The following is a 17130-nucleotide window of genomic DNA, read 5'->3' as shown; positions in this document are numbered from 1 at the left end:
TTGCTTCCATTTCTCTTTGAAGTAAATAAATGTATCCAGATACAATTTTCCTTTAAAGACGATATACTTACTCAAGTCTATTTTTAGAACTAATAGGAAGTACAAATGCCTAAATGATGGCAGAAATTCAAAAAGGTAACACCCATGAAAGTGAAGAAATTTGGTTAAATACCATTTGGCTGCTGATACTCATCTTGTCTTCTGACACTCAGCAATGCATCATCTGAGCAGCTGGCGTGATGTCATTATATGTAGAGCATTTACCTTGCTTTCTCTGCTCTGAATCTAAAGGTGCAGAAATTCTGAGCTCTCAGATTTTAAATTTGAGTTTGAAACTGGTAAATTGGGTATCAGTACTGCCTGGAAGACCACCAGTTTAACTCTTCTAGAATTGAACGTAACCTGGAAGATTTTCCTAATTTAGGACTTTCTTAATTTTCCTGACACAGATATTCACTCGTGTGTCTGCTGCAGAAAATGTTTGGCGTGCCAAAATATTACTAGATGTCAGGAAGAATAAACATTTAATATTACCAGAAACCGTTCAGAAATAGATACTAGAGAGTATTTGAGTGTAAAGCTTTAGAGGTAGAAAGAACTGTGACTATATAATGGTTCCATTTGTAAACTAAAGGCACTCTTTACAACCAAGATGGTTTGAGGGAGTAAAACTCACCTCTGAACACAAACAACAGTGCCATCTGCTGCAGGAAGCCACATCGGCTTATCTTATAAGGAGAGAGAGACCAGATTCTTAGAGAAAGCATCTCTGGAGGCCTGCATAATCTAAGTTAAAAAAAAAAAAAAAAAAGGCCCCCAAAAGCTCACCACTTTTTCGCATATGTTTCAGAGAAAGTGGAAAACAGTATTTTAGGAGAGCATTTATTTAATACTTTTATGCTCTGGGCCTGTTTCCAGCAACTCTGCACATGTTCTCAGGTCCATGGGACTCCAAAGGGAAATCCTGGGATCTCTAGGGCAATTTCTGTATACCTTTATCTTTTTCTCAGACTCTTGGAGCTGTTCCCATCATCACTGCCTTCAGCAGTCAGGAGCTTATCCCAGACCCCAAGCAGAGGAGCTGCCAGGTGGTCTCACCCCATGCATCATAAAGATGGGAGAAAGCTGAGAATGAGACGGAGGGGAGGGAAGGCCAAACCAGGTGAAGAAGAGAAGGAAGAAGTCACCTTGAAGACTAGAAAGGTGCAGCAAAGAAAGAAAATGCAGAGCCGCTCAGTTCCTGCCCTTAAGGACCAGGCAACAAGCAGTTGCTTGAAGGACTGCTGGAAGATGCAGGTAGAGAAATGAGTCTTGCTGGAGGTGAAAGTGAATGCCTACCTTCGTCCAGAGAGCCTGTCTAGTGTGTGAGAGATAGAGGCTTTGGGCTGCCACCATGGCTTTTAACTACTTCCTTCTCCTTATGGCTTGAGAGCAGTATTTGTTGTATGGATGGTTGGTGACTTCAAACACTGGACTTCAGAAAGAGGATTAATTTGTATGGGAAGCTGAACTCACTTCATATCCTTCCAGCACTGAATGGGGACCGCAAGTTTTCTGTAGATTTGGATAATTATTAATGCTGGCTAAAGAAGTTTACTGGCTTAAATGCTTGTGGAGTTCAGCTGATAGCTAGATCCCTAAACAGATCCATATTAAAAATAACCCTTATTTTGGAAAGAATACAAGCGAATAAAGCAGAAAAAGCTTCCAATTTCTCCCTGGGCTCTTTCATGGCAGCCAGAGGGATTAATATAGGATTAATTCTTCAAACCTAGAATGATTCAGAAATGCGACCTTCAGCAGGAAAATCTTGGAAAATGCTAATGCAGCAGTGATCCGGTGTGGCGCTACATGTAGGATGCTTTTTATTTGACAAAGTGAGTCAGTTCCATGCAATCTCTGATGAAGTGAGCTACTAGCAAGGAGTCATTCATTTGGAAAGATTTTAGATTTTGCTCTCATTGAGAGCTGTTGTCTCACTCACACAAACTATCTTGATGTCAGCTCTTCAAGGTAGTAGGGAGATGCCTTAGCTTCGTGTGTCCCTTGAAATATACAAAAAGCACGTGGACAAAATCCACAAAAGCTTCTCCGAAAGCAAATGATTACTGGCTGAAGGGCAATCAAATGGCAACAAATTGGCGTGCTGACATAAAATACGTATGTTACAGCACAAGGCCTAAACAGCAGCTCGTTGGAGTTAGAGAGATTCCACTTCCTTGATTTGCAAGGGATAACATGGAGTCTACTTTAGTACATTCAACTGCTTCTTTAAAAGATGGTAGATTTGTCTTACTTCTATTTCCCTGCTGGAAGTGAAAATAAAAGAATTTGCTAGATTTCCTCTTTCTTTAGAGCAAGAATTTTATAGAGACTTATGCTGGCAGCTCAGAACCACACATCCGATCGCTCACCCCCCACCCCATCACCCTATGTGGGATGGGGGTGAGAATCAAAAAAAAGTGAAAGCCTGTGGGTTGAGATAAAGACAGTTTATTAGGACAGAAAATAATAATAATAGTACTACTAATAATGACATGTACAAAACAAGTGATGCACAATGCAGTTGCTTACCACCCACTGACCGATGCCCAGTCTATCCCTCAGCAGCCAGTCTCCCAGACCCCAGCCAACCCCCCATATTAATTGTTCAGCATGACCCCATAAGGTGTGGAATACCCCTTTGGCCAGTTGGGGTCAGCTGTCCTGGGTCTGTCCCCTCCCAGCTCCTGCTGCACCCCCAGCCTGCTCGCTGGCAGTACAGAGCAAGAAGCTGTAAAGTCCTTGGCTTAGTGTAGGCACTGCTCTGCAACAATTAAAACATCAGCGTGGTATCAATATTATTTTTATCCTAAATCCCAAACACAGCACCCTACCAGCTACTAGGAGGAAAATTAACTCTATCCTAGCTGAAACCAGGAAACTTCTTTAGGGAGATGAATTAGCAGAAAGACACAGATTATCTAACCACATGTAAAGACATCTTTGCTGCCCAGACTATTATTTATAGTAAATATAAACATCACACGGTTTACTTCTCTGTTGTGAAGTAGGAGCTCCTGCATCATCTGCTGTTTGCAAAAGCAAATGCAATTTATACCTGAAGATTCTCATTTCTGTTGAACCAGAAACATTACCAAGAGCAAGGTTGATGCTGTGAGCTGCTTAGGCAAAAAAGCAAAATTGCCTGGAGCATGTGCACAGCACACATTCTTCTCTGTCCCTTACATGCTGTTTTTTTTCGTATTAGAATACAGACTTGTCAGTTATAAGAACATAACTCAAAAATATCATTAAATGTACTGTAGCTTTTTCATGAGCTTCACGTCCAATACCGACACAAGAAGTCAGTGGAAAAGATTCATCCGTTTGTGCAAGCCATGTGTGCCTGCCTCTGCGAATACAGGTGACTTACAATGCCTTGCCTACATCTGACAGCCGCGGTTGTAATGTTGCCATAGAACAGGCGTAAGCATTTTTGCTTTACAGCATGTTGTTTAAGGTATTGTTTGGGCTTGTTAATGGTAAGTGTAGGTAGAGTCTATAGAGAAGAAAAATGGAAATCTCAACTGATTGTATCACGGGCTTGTTCTTATACTTACCCGCCACGAGGTGCTAGCCTGAAACACCGGTACCTAAGTACAAACTCACTAGTGCTCTGCACACGAGTAGCTGCTCAAAACAGTGCAGTTACAGCTAGAAACTGCAAGTTTCTATAGTGCCTGTGAGCTTGTACTCTCATTTCTGCTTCTTTTGTTTACAACAGTACAAAAAAAATATTGACTCGTCAGCTAATCTAGAGAATACCAGCCACATCCCATACATACTCCAGCTCCTCCTCCCCAGTTATATATGGTATGGGTGCATATACAGTTATGTACCAAACACACGGCCTCACGCCTGCCCTGCTGTCTCTTACAACTGTTGGCATGCCCTCACAGTGCATATGTGAAAAACAATGGAGTGTTGAAAAACAACCTCTTGGGAAACACTGATGATTGTTCTCAAACTTCGGGCTACACCACCAGGAACAGTTGGCTATTTGTTGGGGACAGAAACGTCAGCTGGACACATACATACTGACTGGGGATTTGTTGTGGGTCTCTCCGCTTCAGGAACAAAACAAGAATTCACAGTGGGCTTGTGTTTATCTACATTTTAGTTGCCACCCCCTTTCAAGGCAATACTCCTCCGTACAGAAGATCAAGGTTAACTGTGTTGAGATGGACAAAACTGTGGTGGCAGGGTGTAGGTCTTTTACTACTTTGCTACTACTTCTCTGCTCTGAAGAAAGTAATTACCAGCACACACTTTACAGGAAAAATAGGTTGAGAGAGTAACGTAACAGCTAACCTGACACAAGCAAATGCCTCTGCATGCCTTTAGCTCCGATGCAGTGCCTGCCAAGTAGCAGCTTCTTCTCCAAAACGCCCTGCTGAATTTCCTGTGTGATCCAAACAGAACACAGATGAAACAGAGATAGTTTACTCCATAAAAGTGCTAAACCTGCAGGGAACTGGGTTGAGGCCTTAGCATATTCTAACAGGCTCAACTAGTAAACCGCACTTCACACCAGCCCACTTTTGTGCCTTTAGGGAGCAGTTTGCAAGAGCTATTTGGCTTTTTTTTTTTTTTTTGAATTTCCCTTTCAGAACAGGAGTGTATCAAACAACATTCCACATGAAGCGTTCTCAGAAATCAAACTGCAAAATTCAGTCTGCTTTCCTATGCTGGTACCTAAATGTGTCTGGAGCTGCAGCTGGTTAAACGAAGAGTCCAGCTTAACTTTGTGTGAAACACCACAGATTTTCACAATAGCTTTGTACAATCCCTTTGTGTAGATATCCAAGGGCTAAGGGGGCTGATCAGTCTCGAACGCCGTTCAAAACAGCCAGTCATTACAGAACACTGTCTGTCTTTCATACCAGGTCAGCAGAAATCTTGTGAGGATGGTCTTAGCTGTTTGCAGCCAGATCTGTACCCACCATTTCACCCCAGGGTTAAAAAGGAAAAGCTTTCATTTTCTAACATCCCTTTGCAATCTGAGCTGGGGGCGTATGACATTATTTTTTGTACATTTCTTTCTCCCGAGAGCACAAAACCTACCGCCGACCCCAACATAAGTAGGCACAGTGCCATGGAAGCTGGTGGAAGTTACACAAGGGTGCGAAACGGTTTATGGAGCCAGATCACACACTGGACCCAATGTTGGCTCGTGGGCTGTAGGTGGGGCTTTCGGCATTTGTGTGGGAGCTCTCCAATGAGACCCAGAGGGGTCAGGCTACAACGTCTGGTTTTCATAAGAGCATCTCCCTCCAGTAGGGCTGCGGCATGGGCGGGGTTTGATCGAACTAAAATAAACACCGACACGCAGCATCTGCTACGCGCAGCCTCAGAAGGACAGACTAATAGTTAAGACGACAGCTTATTCACCAAAACGTAAGTATGTCCACTTTCTTCACTTTGAAAACATAATTAGCAGCTCTATGGAATATCATATTCTGGCTATGTTTACTCACCACATCACCATAATCTCTGGAGGTGCTTGCAAGGAATTGAAATATAAATATTTGGAGGCTTCTTGGTGTCTTGTTTTCCTCTTTTCACCCCCCAAATAACTGCCTTATGTAACTCAAATATTTCTTACACGCAGCCATGACAGTATTGGCTGCAGTTACAGAAGTTCTGTGAGCAGCAGCTAAGAAGAGGTTTAAGGAGGGGTTGGGATTGGCACGTACAGAAACAAGCCAGCTAATACAGCAGCATGTTGAAGCAGAGGAACATTTACTTCTCTGCTTTCTAAGATACCCAGGGAGCACAAGCCAAGCATGTTTTCTACCAAGGTGTAGCAATGAGAAATAAAGTGCCAGCAAAGCATTATCAAATTTTTTTTTGAAATGGCAATGGATAAAACATATTCACGCAGTAGATTTCCATATAGATTGTTCACATTTGCTTCCAATAAAACCATTGGATTCGTGCCTTCTTGCTATGTTTGGATGATATGTATATACTATTGACAAAAAGTGTATAAATGTGTAACAGTCCATTCCAGTCTGACTGCTGAACTTCATGCGGGTATCTTTCTTCAGGATGGGACAGGGAGGGGGACAGTGCCTGCTTTTACCTGCTGGAATCAGTATCCGGCTACATCGTTCTGACATTCACACCACTACTCCACAACAATGGAAGGAGCTACTAGAAAACACTTTTCAACACGTGCATGTCTGTGTACTACTTAAAGGATTATATGAGAAATCAGTGCCAGCAAGTTGGGTTGGGTTGTTTTGTTTTTTTTTGATAAAACCTTTTCACCTTCATAGATCCCAAACAGAAAACTGTCTGTAGCCACCTCAAAACCAGGGTACAGGAGGAGATCAGTACTGAACAGCAGTCTGCAGCAGTGTATGGCTGCAGCAAATAGGTACTACTGCAGCTACCAGAATATCTTAAGAGATAACAGGACCATCGTGTTAAAGACAGTATACCTTGAAGACTGTAAAAAATGCTTATCATGGATTGCAGGTGGTCCATCCGTTGTGTGAGGTACCACCGTCATTCAGCAAACTGAAACACTCTTGTGGACTTCAAGAATCGACACTGCCAGTAATCTGAGGTGGCATGATTTCACCTTGCCTCTCAGAGCAGTGCTGTATACCTGCTGCTGGAAGTGGGAGATGCTGTCAGTTATAGCACCTTGAATTTAGTATTCATGAAAGCCTGTGAAAAAAGTGGTCACGAGTCACAGAGCAATCAACGGCTTCTTGTGTGGGCAGCTATAAACAGCTGAGGAGGCAGAGAAATGAAAATTAACCCCAAAGCTGCTTCTGCTGCCCAAGAAATACACAATAAAGTCGTGCTCTGAGAAGACAATGCGCTACAATCTAAGTATCAAGAACCTTGCTGAATTAATGGCATGCTGCCTTTGCAATGTGAGGTGCATGCTAAGGATATTGTAATGTAACAGAAAGCAGAGGCTTTCTCTGGATGTAGTTGTGTAGTGCTATCTGCCCGGTGTTGACAAAAATGATAAACCAAGGCTCCAAATATTTCAAGGTAAGACTTAATGAGCTATCACTATTTCAGTAGTGGTTTTGATTATTTTGGGACAGTGAGGGGAAGTTGAGTTTTCATGTTTTCAGCATTTTCCTTCCACATGAAGGCTAGCTAAGAAAGCAGCTACATAGTCATAAATAACAAAAATCTCGCCCAGTCACCAGACTCCGGATGGTCTTTAAGAAAAGCATCAACACCTGTGAGATTTCCAATAATGTTATGTACACCATCACTACTACAGCAGCCACCAACACTGGTACCTTTTCATCCAGGTGCAAAGTGGTTTAACTGCTCAGGTCCATTTCACTTGCAGGATGATTTCCACCTTCTGTTTTGCAGCCAGGAAATGCCCTCACTTCATAGGGAAGCAAGGCAGCTTACAGTGAATGATGAACACTCCAACAGCAGCCCAGCCATGGTTTCATGGTCTCGTTTCTCTGTTCCCTCACGGCTAAAAACATATGATGTCTTTTTGTTGAAACCCTAAGGATAAGGGCTGGAAGCCAAGCCCTTCACAATTTCAGGGACAATTACCTTTCAGAAGCTGTCTGGTCTTTGCCTGAACTTAATCAGTCACTTCGGTGCATGTGTTACTGAGAGGTTGGAGACCAGAGGCTGAGGAAAACCTTAAATTTAGCAGAAAAGTCCTCGTGTTTTCTCATACCCCATTGATACTGCATTGACTGGAGAGGCCAATGAACTGTGTCTGCCTTTCAGCTCCACCAAGATGATCAAATCCTTCAAGCAAACATTTCTGTCCCTGGATCTGCAGTCCCCTCGGTGGAACCCAGCAGAGACAACGGTAACTCCTAAAGGCCAGGAGAACAGAGTTCTCCGTTGTTGGGGTGGATTTAGGATTCTCAGTCTGAGAACAAGCGTGAAGGAAGTGTTCCTACGCTGTTCATGCCTAACTGCAAAGGGGGCAACAAGCACACCTACTCCTAAGCTCTGATGAGCTCCATCTAAGGCAGAACAGCACGGCTTTGCAATGGAAGTGTCAGAGTTTGACCCTGGGGGTACACCTGTAACTGCAGCTACCAGGCTGCCTGGGGTTATTTAATCACAATCCTTCCAGGCTGATTTGGCAAGAGTAGCCATTTGTGTCATCGTTAGTATTCATCTTGTGGTTACTGTGACTTTCGCTACCTTCCAGGCAAACGATTATGAACTGCGCCACTATGAAACAGCTAAATGGGTCAGCACAGTCGTCAGAGGAGAGACCCAGAAAGAAGCATTGCGCCAGGGCTTCTGGAAACTCTTCCACTACATCCAAGGGAAGAATGAGAAAGGTAGAACATGCTGGTTTTGAACTGCTAGAAGCACAAACGAGATGATGCCAAGTAGCTTAAGGCAGTAGATAACCTTGGACACACAGAAGGCTTTTCCTAGTCTAACATCCACCTGCCTATACTAGGCCATCCCACCTCTCCCAAGTCCCTCAGGGCCAGGTGTAACAGGAAGAGCAAGAGGGAAGCTGAAGCCTCTGTTCCAAGGACCACATAGGATTGAAGGAGCTGCAGCCTGAACAGTTAGAAAAGTTGGTGAGGAGTTGCTCTACAGTTAGAAAGGAAAGCAGAATGCAGCAGTACATTCCTTTGTATCAATGTGCAAAAGAGCAGTAATGCTGGGAAGCTGCTTTAGCACGTGCTTTTAGGCAGCCTGCATCGCTCCTTAGAGTTGCATTCAGACACTGTCTTTGCTTTCGGCTTATTACACTTTCTATCCTCCTTCAGAGATGAAGATTGATATGACTGTGCCAGTGACATGTCTGGTAAAGCATGGCTGTGCAGACTTCAAGGTCTCTTTCTTTGTGCCATTTGAACATCAGGACTCCCCTCCCCAGCCCACCGACTCAGATGTGTTCATTGAGGAGCGGAAGACAGCAGCCATCTTTGTCCGGTAAGCTCACAAAGGGTTGGGGTTCACCTAGCAGGTCTGCATTATTCTTACTTGCATCTGATTTTTAACTGTGTATTTACACACTTATTTAGAGCCTAGAGTTCAGATGCAAAAGTCATTCACCCTGACAACTAGTTATGTGCCATTTAATAACTATGAACTGCAAGAGAACTGCTCAAATACTGCATTGCTTCCCAACCCTGTCATCTCTTTGGCAACGCAAAGCAGGGAGCAGATATTTTGACCTTCTACAAATTCGATAAAATCCCTTTTTTTTTTTTTTTTTTACTTCTACCAGGTCCTTCAGTGGATTTGCCTCAACAGAGAAATATGCTGAGGAAGCTGAAGTCTTGGCCAAAATCTTAAGAAACAGAGGCCAAGCATTCCATGAGGATTTCTTCTACACTGCAGGCTATGACAGTCCCTTCAAACTCTTCAACAGGCACAATGAAGTCTGGTATTTTAAGAAGTAATGCAGGGGAAGAATAAATGCAGGGGGAGAATACTAAGAGGCTACTAACCAGTTCTGAATGAAAAAAGACCTTATTAATGGCTTTTGCTTTAGTGCAAAAGAGATTTAATTTGCACATGAACACAGGAACATCTCTAATTCACTTTACCTAGGATGAAAAACTGTTCTGCCTAAGATTTCAGTTCTCCTTTCTACAGAGATATAATTGAAGTTTAAGTAGCTCACACAAGCTGGATTGTGAGGGAGATGAAACAATTCTTTTCCTCTTACTGAAAAGCTCTTGGTAGCACTAATTATCTGAAAACATTCCTGCAGAAGTGTTTGTATGTCTGATTTTACTTCTTGTTGGAATTACCACAGCAATAGTTCAAGTGTTATGGAGATAAGTTCTTCATAAAGCTTTTCCCCTATTGATATCACACCTGAAACACCACAGAAATATGGGGGAAGTACATTAAATATATATATCTTTTTAAAGAAACCTGGCACTAATTAGCTTCAGGAAAAAGCAATTCTTTAGCAGGCCCCAGTGCCACCTAAGTGTTTATATTTAATAGAATTATCAAAATCTCCCTCCTCTGGTTATAGCTTTCTGTCTCATGGAGGCTGGACGCTATCTTGCTCCAGAATAATTATACTTGATCCAGTGGAAGCATGTCAGAATACAAGCTGTATACTTATTCTGTGAAAATCTATTGTTGCTCCATTATAGACTGTCTCTATACTGCTTCCATAGTTGGTATTTTTGAGCAGTATTTTATCTTTTGGAATTACCTGACTAAAAAACTCTTGAGAAGTTGCATCAGCCACTATGGGTCTTGGAATGAGCTAATATCAGCACTTCAGCAGGCTTCAGTCTGAACAAAAAAGCAAAGCCCTCCAAGTAGCTGCAGTCCAATAAAACACCAGATTTTCTTTAACTACTGAAATTAGCATAATTAAGTCATGTACTACCAGACATACCAGTTTAGAAACAAATATGCAAATCATGTTTAGCTCCCACCTATAAAACACTAATTGTACTTTTTTGTAACTTTGCCTAAATCTAGATAGTGCTCATGTCAACTCCAGTCTGCTCTAACACTGGCAATAGCTACACACCCTCTACAGTAAAGGACACTTGCAGGACTTGCATTACCTTAAACTAGTTTGCTCCCTACCCTAAAGTCAAGCATTTGAAGCTTTTACAAAATAGCCGAGAGCTAATTTACAGCATGCTCATCAAGTCAGAAAGCAGTTCACAACAGGCAGAGTTTACAAAATTTTATTGGCTCCAATCAGTGTATGAGGCAAATGTTACCACCACAAAATCTTGGTTTTCTAATGCTGTTCATGCAAGTGTAGCCGATTATTCTGGGATCTGCCACCTATTAAGTACAGCATAAGAACCATTATAAGGCACCAAACTAGCACAAGAAGTTGACTGGAACAGCTCAGACCTTAGATTTTCATCTCTGTTCAGTGAGAGAGTTCAAGCTAAGGTTTTAATCATCATTTGTTCCGGCAAATAAGTTTTATTACTACAGTTACACTCACCTTTCTCATTCCTCATATTAGTTTCAAAGTTGCCTCCTCACCTAAAGTAAGAAAACGCAGTTAACATGCAGTAGCACAACTACTAAAAGTTCCTCTCAGCAGCTGTGTAGCCTCAGAAAGAATGGAACGGAAGTGGTAATATCACAGTAACTCATCTGGCAGAATCAAGTTTCATCAGTGGCTACAAAAGCTCCCTAAGTTTAAGAAAAGATCTGCTGTGTGATCTTACCCAGTGAGGCAGCAGACAATAGTTCTTTCCTACGGAAGAGAGAAAATTGTTTCAGAATAAAGTATCACTATACGCAACTTTATAGATCTACGAAATTCTATACAAATTAATTTTAACCCATTACAAGGCTGCATTTTGGCCACCAACTGACAGCTTCAATATGTAACATTCAAATAGAATATAAAAACTTAAAAATCTTAATTGAATTGTCAATACAGAATTACTAACATCAGAAGAACCACAAGAAAAGTAGTTGGTTATATTTGCTTTATGATACTGTCCCTCCCCAGAGAGAGATTCTGTTGGAATGAGTTATGATACCTAAAATACAAGTCCCATAAAGGACAGGTTTTTGAGATGAGCTTAAAATAGGTAACTTATTGTGGGTGAGAACAGGTCTAGTCAAGAGAGGTTTGTACAGTCTACAACTTCAACTTGGTCCTGAATATGTGTACACTGAACAAAACCACAACTGTCACCACTCAAGTGATTTTTGCCAACTACAGGATATCAGATTGTGTTTTTTTTATTTCAGAAGTGCAGCAGTGTTACAGTTAGTTCATAAAACAGCCAGATACAGAGTTACGACAGGAGTTGTATGCTTGCTGCTGTACAGCACTCTGCTGTATTACATTATCAACATTGTATTGGTTTAAGTAGCTTCCACCAATTCATTTTTACTATTTCCACTGTGTGAAGACAAGAATAAAATATTTGAGTCATGAAGGCCACATCTTTTGTTCATACAAACTGAACTCTACATTAAGTCTGCCAGTGACTACAGTTTAGGAATTGTCAGGGTACCAAAGCTGTCAGAAAAACTTCTGTAAGTGAAGTTCATTCTTGCTCCATGCACATCATTTTTATTCCCACAATAGCTGGGAGTGGAAGACTCACAAAAGAAAACATCTGATTATGTAGTACTGTTATGCACTTAACACAGCGGAAATATTCCAGAAATCACTGGACCACCATGATCAGTAATATGTTCTATTTTACACTCACCTCAAAGCAGCAAAATCTTGGTTCTCACATACTCCTTCCTTCTCAGCTTCACTCTGTAACAAGTGCATTTTTATTAACACTCTACTTGGCCATGCTTCAAGAGTTAGTCTGAATGCGCGTACTGTTTCAGATCAAGAGTCCTCCTCAGTATTTTTCAGAGAGATTCCCATTGCTTAGAATTAATCATCACAAACAGTACATGCTTAGAGTAGCTTAACATCCCCATCTTCACTCACATCACAAAAACTCTCATCTTGCCTTTGAGACGAGGAATTTACCAGATTACTCCGACTATAAGATCAGTACTACTGCCTGCCAAAGCCCACTGCATATATTAAACAGCAAATAGGCATACTATTTTCAATCAGCAGAAGAGTCATTGATGCAAGCTCTGCACTGCTGGGTAAAGGCATGTTCTTTCTGATCAGCTAGGAAGTCAAGTAGTGCAAAGCAGTCACATATTTCAATTGGTCTACGCTATTGCTTTCCAGTTCAGGAAAGCTGTTAACATTTCAGTACAAAATGTATCTTAGGCCAATCAAGAAGCAAACAGCTTACCAAATGTCTGTCATGGAGTATCTGGCAGTTCTTCCATTCTCAAAACTACAACAAACAACAAAATAAAAGTTTTAGTGCAATGCTAATGTTATAATACAACCATCAGACTTCCACAAACTTCCATTCTTGTTGCAATCATCACCACCTCTTTGCACTGTCTTTGGTGGTTCCACACACAGGTTGAAGCTACTTACTGGTGCTCACAAATGCCATCAGACTAGCATCTGTCATTCAGCTGATGGCAGCCAGAAGCACTCATGTTACACCAACACCACCCCAGAAAACAAGCCAGGTAAGCTATCTCAAAGCATTCTGCTCTAGGAGACATCCTAAATTACAGTTCACATCAGTGGCATTTTATACTGACTGCACATCAACACCCTCCCCCCCCAGGCCTCGAGGTTTTTCCTCCTTATCCATTGCCACGGAATTTCCTCCCACTTCCAATTATTAGTACTACTGCCACCATTTTTATGGCTACCATCAGTTACAGGGTCTTTCAGTGAAGAGCAGTCTACATTAGTAGTTTCAGGTCAGACATTTGACAACATCATTACAACCCTGTAAGACATGCCATGCCTGTCTGCACAGTTACCATATTTAAAGAGTTCTCAAATAATTTCAGTCTTCCACATGAGATTTAGTCCCCAGCACCTTGGTAAGTGAAGTCTGCTGGCTGCTAATAACTTGTGAAAATCTTGAAGGAGCCTATGTAAACAGGCACCAAAAGATGGCACTACAATTAGAGGCCAGCACCTAGCAGCCTCCCCATCCCACAGCACAGGTATGAGCAGTAATACAAATTCACTGGCAACTTACCTTTGCTAGGAGCACTACCAGCTGGTACCACCTCACAGCTCTACCACAACAGCACTAGAAAAAAAAACACAATCAGGACAGCACATAAACAGACACAAGAATGAAATCTAGTCAGATGCCCGAAATCAGATAGAGCTAATTGCAGACCTCCACAATTGAAGTCAGTGTGTTCGCATTTCATCATACAGGCAGCTTATACTGTCAGTCTGTGGACTGCTATCTGCTTTAGGAAGAAGGCAAACAAACAGTGCAATCAGAGCAACTTCAGGAGCTCACAGATGCACTAAGTTTAGCAAAACCAGTCTGCCAAGTCTGGGTCTTATCCCGCAGTTCTTCCCTTAAGCATCCTCCTGGTTTGGCTGAAATGCAGGCAGACAACACCATCCCCTCTGCCCACACCAGCCAAATACTTCACCTCACATGCATATTCTAGGCTATGCTAAGAGATTTGCGAAGTTAAAACAAGTACTTACATCATGACAAGAAACAATTCAGGAGTCTGCAAAGGAAAAGTCACTGTTAGTTGTGGTCCAGGAGGAAGTTTCAGCATAACAACAGCTCCATCAAAGGCTGTATCAGTGTTTAGTCAAGTTTTATCCTCACTGGGATCAGAGACCTGATTCAACATCATGTACAGCAAACTGCAACACTTCCAGCCCCTTCCACAAGGGGGCCCAAACCGATCTCCCAGCTCTCAACATGAGACATCACTGCTGAGACTGCAGAAAGCACCACACCTCCAAGCTGGGAACACACAGACCTGTAAACACTCAGGCTGGTCTAACCAGGAAAAGCATTTTGGATACTGAACTCGTGGCACTGCTACATTTATGTTTAGGAAATTACATTTATTTACAGGAATGTTCTGGGGAATTTTAACCCTCCAAAATAACTACTTCATACTTCTATCATGAAGCATAAGGCACACTTAGGGCAGTTTTATCTTTGCTTCATGTTTTCCAGGAACAGAATGGATTTGCAGACTCATTTATAAACAAGTTCCCAGGCTCAAATGCAGCCCAGTAGCTGACCTATTATTTCACAAGTGCAGCACAGCCAAACATAGCATCCAACTAAAATATCTTCAATTACCTTCAGTTAGAAGAGTCTTGTCTTGCCAACATCACTGACAGGTGAAAGCTTCTCACACCAGGCACAGGCATCCTGTCTCTGTCCAGGGCACACTGCAAAGCAACACTTACAGGACTTAGAGCACAAACACCAGATGAACCAAGAGTTTTCATTACCAAACTACTTAGCAAAACCTATTCATCCTACTACATTTTTTAAACATTTGTCCCCTTTCCTGATCTTCTGAGAGAGATTGACAAAATGCAACAATGGGTAGCATTTCACTGTAACCTTTCAGTTTCAGTTGTCTGTCACTTATCCGAAGGTACAGGAGGCTGCATCAGATAGGAGCGAAAGACTGAACAAGTGATCACCACTGATCATCTGCTGAACTATGTTGTCATCATACGCAGCCTTGTGATGGACAGAAAGCTAGTTTTCACAGAAGCTGGCAATGTAGTATTTACCTTGCATAGCCTGTAGCTGCTTCTCCCAGTGCCTGCAACAAGAGAAAAATCAGATTCCCTCAGCTTTCTTGGCCAAGTCTAGGATTTCCAAGCAATATACCACAGCAGCAAGATACATCAGATAGGAGCGAAAGACAAAACTCTGTTCATCACAAGAAACTCTGCTGAACTATGTTATCATCAGTGTATCTGCTTTGGAGTAATAGTATTGAGCAATCTCCTGGGATAGCTTTGAAAAACTAAATCCCCCAAATAAAAAATTTGAAGAAATATTCAGGAGTCTTTTGAATACTATGAAGCATCAATTACTTCTGTGCATTAGTGGAAATTAATCCCAAAACATTTCTCTTCCTTTTTACACACCCCACTGCCATGTTTCAGCAGCTCCATTGAGGAAACCTCAGCAGACTCCAGGAAGATCCTTACCAGGTGATGTTTTTTCTGTAAGTGCATGATTCGAGTCCTGAAAGAAAAAAAGCTTATGAGAAGTTTATCTAAAGTCAAAATATCAAGGTGAATTCTAAGCTGTTGTGCCTCAGATGGAAATCATGGTGGTATGAGCTCTCATCATTGTCTTGGTCAAGAGTAGCAAACTATTTCGAGTCATCATTGTGGCACAAGAGGGAAAACTTAGCACAGGGAACACAATTTGCATGCTTGTCATTAAAATAAGCATGCTCTAGACAAACAGCAAGTCCTTAAACACCCTTTAATGTTCAATTTTCAGATTTATTTTTTTACCTTGTGAAGTAGTATCAAGTCTTCATATTGAGCAGCAGACCTAGAGGAAACAGGATAGTTTGAGATGTGCGTAGAACTAGGTGTAGTATCTCTGACAGTGACACTGATAACAGAAAAAAGCCTCAGTGCAGAGTTTTCAGAAATTACTTCTGTCCACTACTCTAATATCTGAAAACATCACAGGCTCTCCAATTTAGTTATCAATCCTGATAGCTACAGGCACTTTTCTCCCGTATGTTGCTGTGTATGATGAAATAGCAGTAACAAAGGAAATAAAGGTATCCAGTGTACTCCTGTAGTCTGATCAGAGGCTGCAATGGTGTTTTTGAACAGAAGCCTCACATCCACTCCTCAGCACAAAGAGCACACGACTCTTCCCAGTAGAATGAAAACCACTCAGAGACACCACAGTCAACGGCTGCATTACAAACACTGGTCCTGCAACTTTCTTAGACACAGGAGTACATCCAGCTAGCGACTGCAAGTACACCTACACAACACAGTTTATTTCTCAAATTAAAGTCTGTATTTCAGAAGCTGTACTTACCTTTTGTGAAGCCACCGAAGAGGCAAGAGTATACTTGATGCATCTTACACTGAAATCACAAGAACAGGCATTAGCTTTTCTTAAGAGACTAAAATCATCGTAGTCACCCATTCCCTTTGAAGTGTTTAAGTAAAATTCAAACCAAAGCCCTGATCTTTGCAGTAAAAGCCTTCCCTGATGCAACAGAGACAAGCCTGCAAAAGTAATTTCTAAACCCATTTCTTAATTTGGGCAAAAGTCACAGAACCATTTTTTTCTTTAACTTTTAACCTCTTCTCCAGCCCCAATTGCAGCGCACAACCCGGCCAGCCCTGTGGCCACGAGCTGCCCTCGGTGCCCAGCCCCAGCGCCCCGCTCCGTGCCCAGCTCAGCTATGTTGGCATTCATCAGCCCCTCAGATGTCCCTACCAACACGGTTCTCATCATGCGCAGGCACGCGGAAGGCCGAAGGGTAACACTTCGCCACCCCCCACGCCGGCACGAGGCCCGGCCCCTCAGAGCGCACCCCGAGGCCTAGGCCGCGCGGCCCCAATCCGCCTCCATCCTCCTCCGCCAGCGCCCGTCGCGGATCCCCCGCGCCCCGCCGCGCCTCCACACCACCCGCCGGTCCCGCCAGAGGGGCGGCGAGGGCACAACGCACCGCGCCGCGGGGCCGCACCGGGAACGACGCCGAACGCCCGCCGCCCTCCGCCGCCGCGCCGCGCTTCGAAAGGCCGCCCGCCGCCCGCGC

At 42.6% G+C, this 17130-nt stretch overlaps 2 protein-coding genes and 9 non-coding genes across 22 annotated transcripts in view; 1 reads left to right on the top strand and 10 right to left on the bottom strand.

The window, feature by feature from the left end:
• Window positions 1-17125, bottom strand: part of NPL (N-acetylneuraminate pyruvate lyase) — a 33712-nt gene extending 16587 nt beyond the window's left edge. For 2 of the 11 annotated variants that reach the window (XM_040565337.1, XM_040565332.1), the window contains exons 1-13: window positions 17041-17125; window positions 16401-16449; window positions 15854-15893; window positions 15539-15575; window positions 15113-15144; window positions 14667-14758; window positions 14048-14073; window positions 13575-13628; window positions 12756-12800; window positions 12198-12250; window positions 11193-11221; window positions 10964-11004; window positions 4354-4444 (exon numbers count right to left, since the gene is read on the bottom strand). In XM_040565337.1, coding sequence (XP_040421271.1) covers window positions 4354-4444; window positions 10964-10972 — 100 coding nt within the window. In that variant the 5' untranslated portion in view covers window positions 10973-11004; window positions 11193-11221; window positions 12198-12250; ... (7 more) ...; window positions 16401-16449; window positions 17041-17125. Of the gene's footprint in view, window positions 1-4353; window positions 4445-10675; window positions 10795-10963; window positions 11222-12197; window positions 12251-12755; window positions 12801-13574; window positions 13795-14047; window positions 15576-15853; window positions 15894-16400; window positions 16450-16905; window positions 16962-17036 lie in introns of those variants that run through there. The other 9 variants (XM_040565329.1, XM_040565324.1, XM_040565323.1 and 6 more) reach the window with 9 other exon arrangements.
• Window positions 4538-11848, top strand: HEBP2 (heme binding protein 2). 2 transcript variants are annotated; one of them, XM_040565339.1, is made up of 5 exons: window positions 4538-5443; window positions 7774-7858; window positions 8210-8345; window positions 8790-8955; window positions 9254-11848. In XM_040565339.1, the coding sequence occupies exons 2-5, from the start codon at window positions 7784-7786 to the stop codon at window positions 9426-9428; spliced, it is 552 nt and encodes a 183-aa protein (XP_040421273.1). In that variant the 5' UTR covers window positions 4538-5443; window positions 7774-7783; the 3' UTR covers window positions 9429-11848. The 2 variants fall into 2 exon arrangements, with proteins under 2 accessions (XP_040421273.1, XP_040421272.1); XM_040565338.1 differs by having other exon boundaries at window positions 4705-5439.
• LOC121074423 lies at window positions 11072-11146 on the bottom strand. The gene has a single exon (XR_005822324.1). It is a non-coding gene; the product is annotated as a small nucleolar RNA SNORD47 (small nucleolar RNA).
• On the bottom strand, window positions 12317-12395 carry LOC121074416. Its single transcript, XR_005822316.1, has one exon. It is a non-coding gene; the product is annotated as a small nucleolar RNA SNORD79 (small nucleolar RNA).
• On the bottom strand, window positions 13251-13314 carry LOC121074432. Its single transcript, XR_005822333.1, has one exon. It is a non-coding gene; the product is annotated as a small nucleolar RNA SNORD78 (small nucleolar RNA).
• Window positions 13698-13763, bottom strand: LOC121074427. The gene has a single exon (XR_005822327.1). It is a non-coding gene; the product is annotated as a small nucleolar RNA SNORD44 (small nucleolar RNA).
• Window positions 14978-15061, bottom strand: LOC121074429. The gene has a single exon (XR_005822329.1). It is a non-coding gene; the product is annotated as a small nucleolar RNA snR60/Z15/Z230/Z193/J17 (small nucleolar RNA).
• LOC121074428 lies at window positions 15222-15304 on the bottom strand. Its single transcript, XR_005822328.1, has one exon. It is a non-coding gene; the product is annotated as a small nucleolar RNA snR60/Z15/Z230/Z193/J17 (small nucleolar RNA).
• LOC121074414 lies at window positions 15644-15729 on the bottom strand. The gene has a single exon (XR_005822315.1). It is a non-coding gene; the product is annotated as a small nucleolar RNA SNORD24 (small nucleolar RNA).
• On the bottom strand, window positions 15972-16039 carry LOC121074433. Its single transcript, XR_005822334.1, has one exon. It is a non-coding gene; the product is annotated as a small nucleolar RNA SNORD75 (small nucleolar RNA).
• Window positions 16759-16836, bottom strand: LOC121074424. Its single transcript, XR_005822325.1, has one exon. It is a non-coding gene; the product is annotated as a small nucleolar RNA SNORD74 (small nucleolar RNA).
• Window positions 17126-17130: the final 5 nt, after the last annotated feature.

The sequence above is a fragment of the Cygnus olor genome, chromosome 8, assembly GCF_009769625.2.
Source record: "Cygnus olor isolate bCygOlo1 chromosome 8, bCygOlo1.pri.v2, whole genome shotgun sequence".
Taxonomy (NCBI): domain Eukaryota; kingdom Metazoa; phylum Chordata; class Aves; order Anseriformes; family Anatidae; genus Cygnus; species Cygnus olor.
Note: the sequence above shows the minus strand (reverse complement) of the source record. Positions and strands in the feature narration are given on the sequence as shown.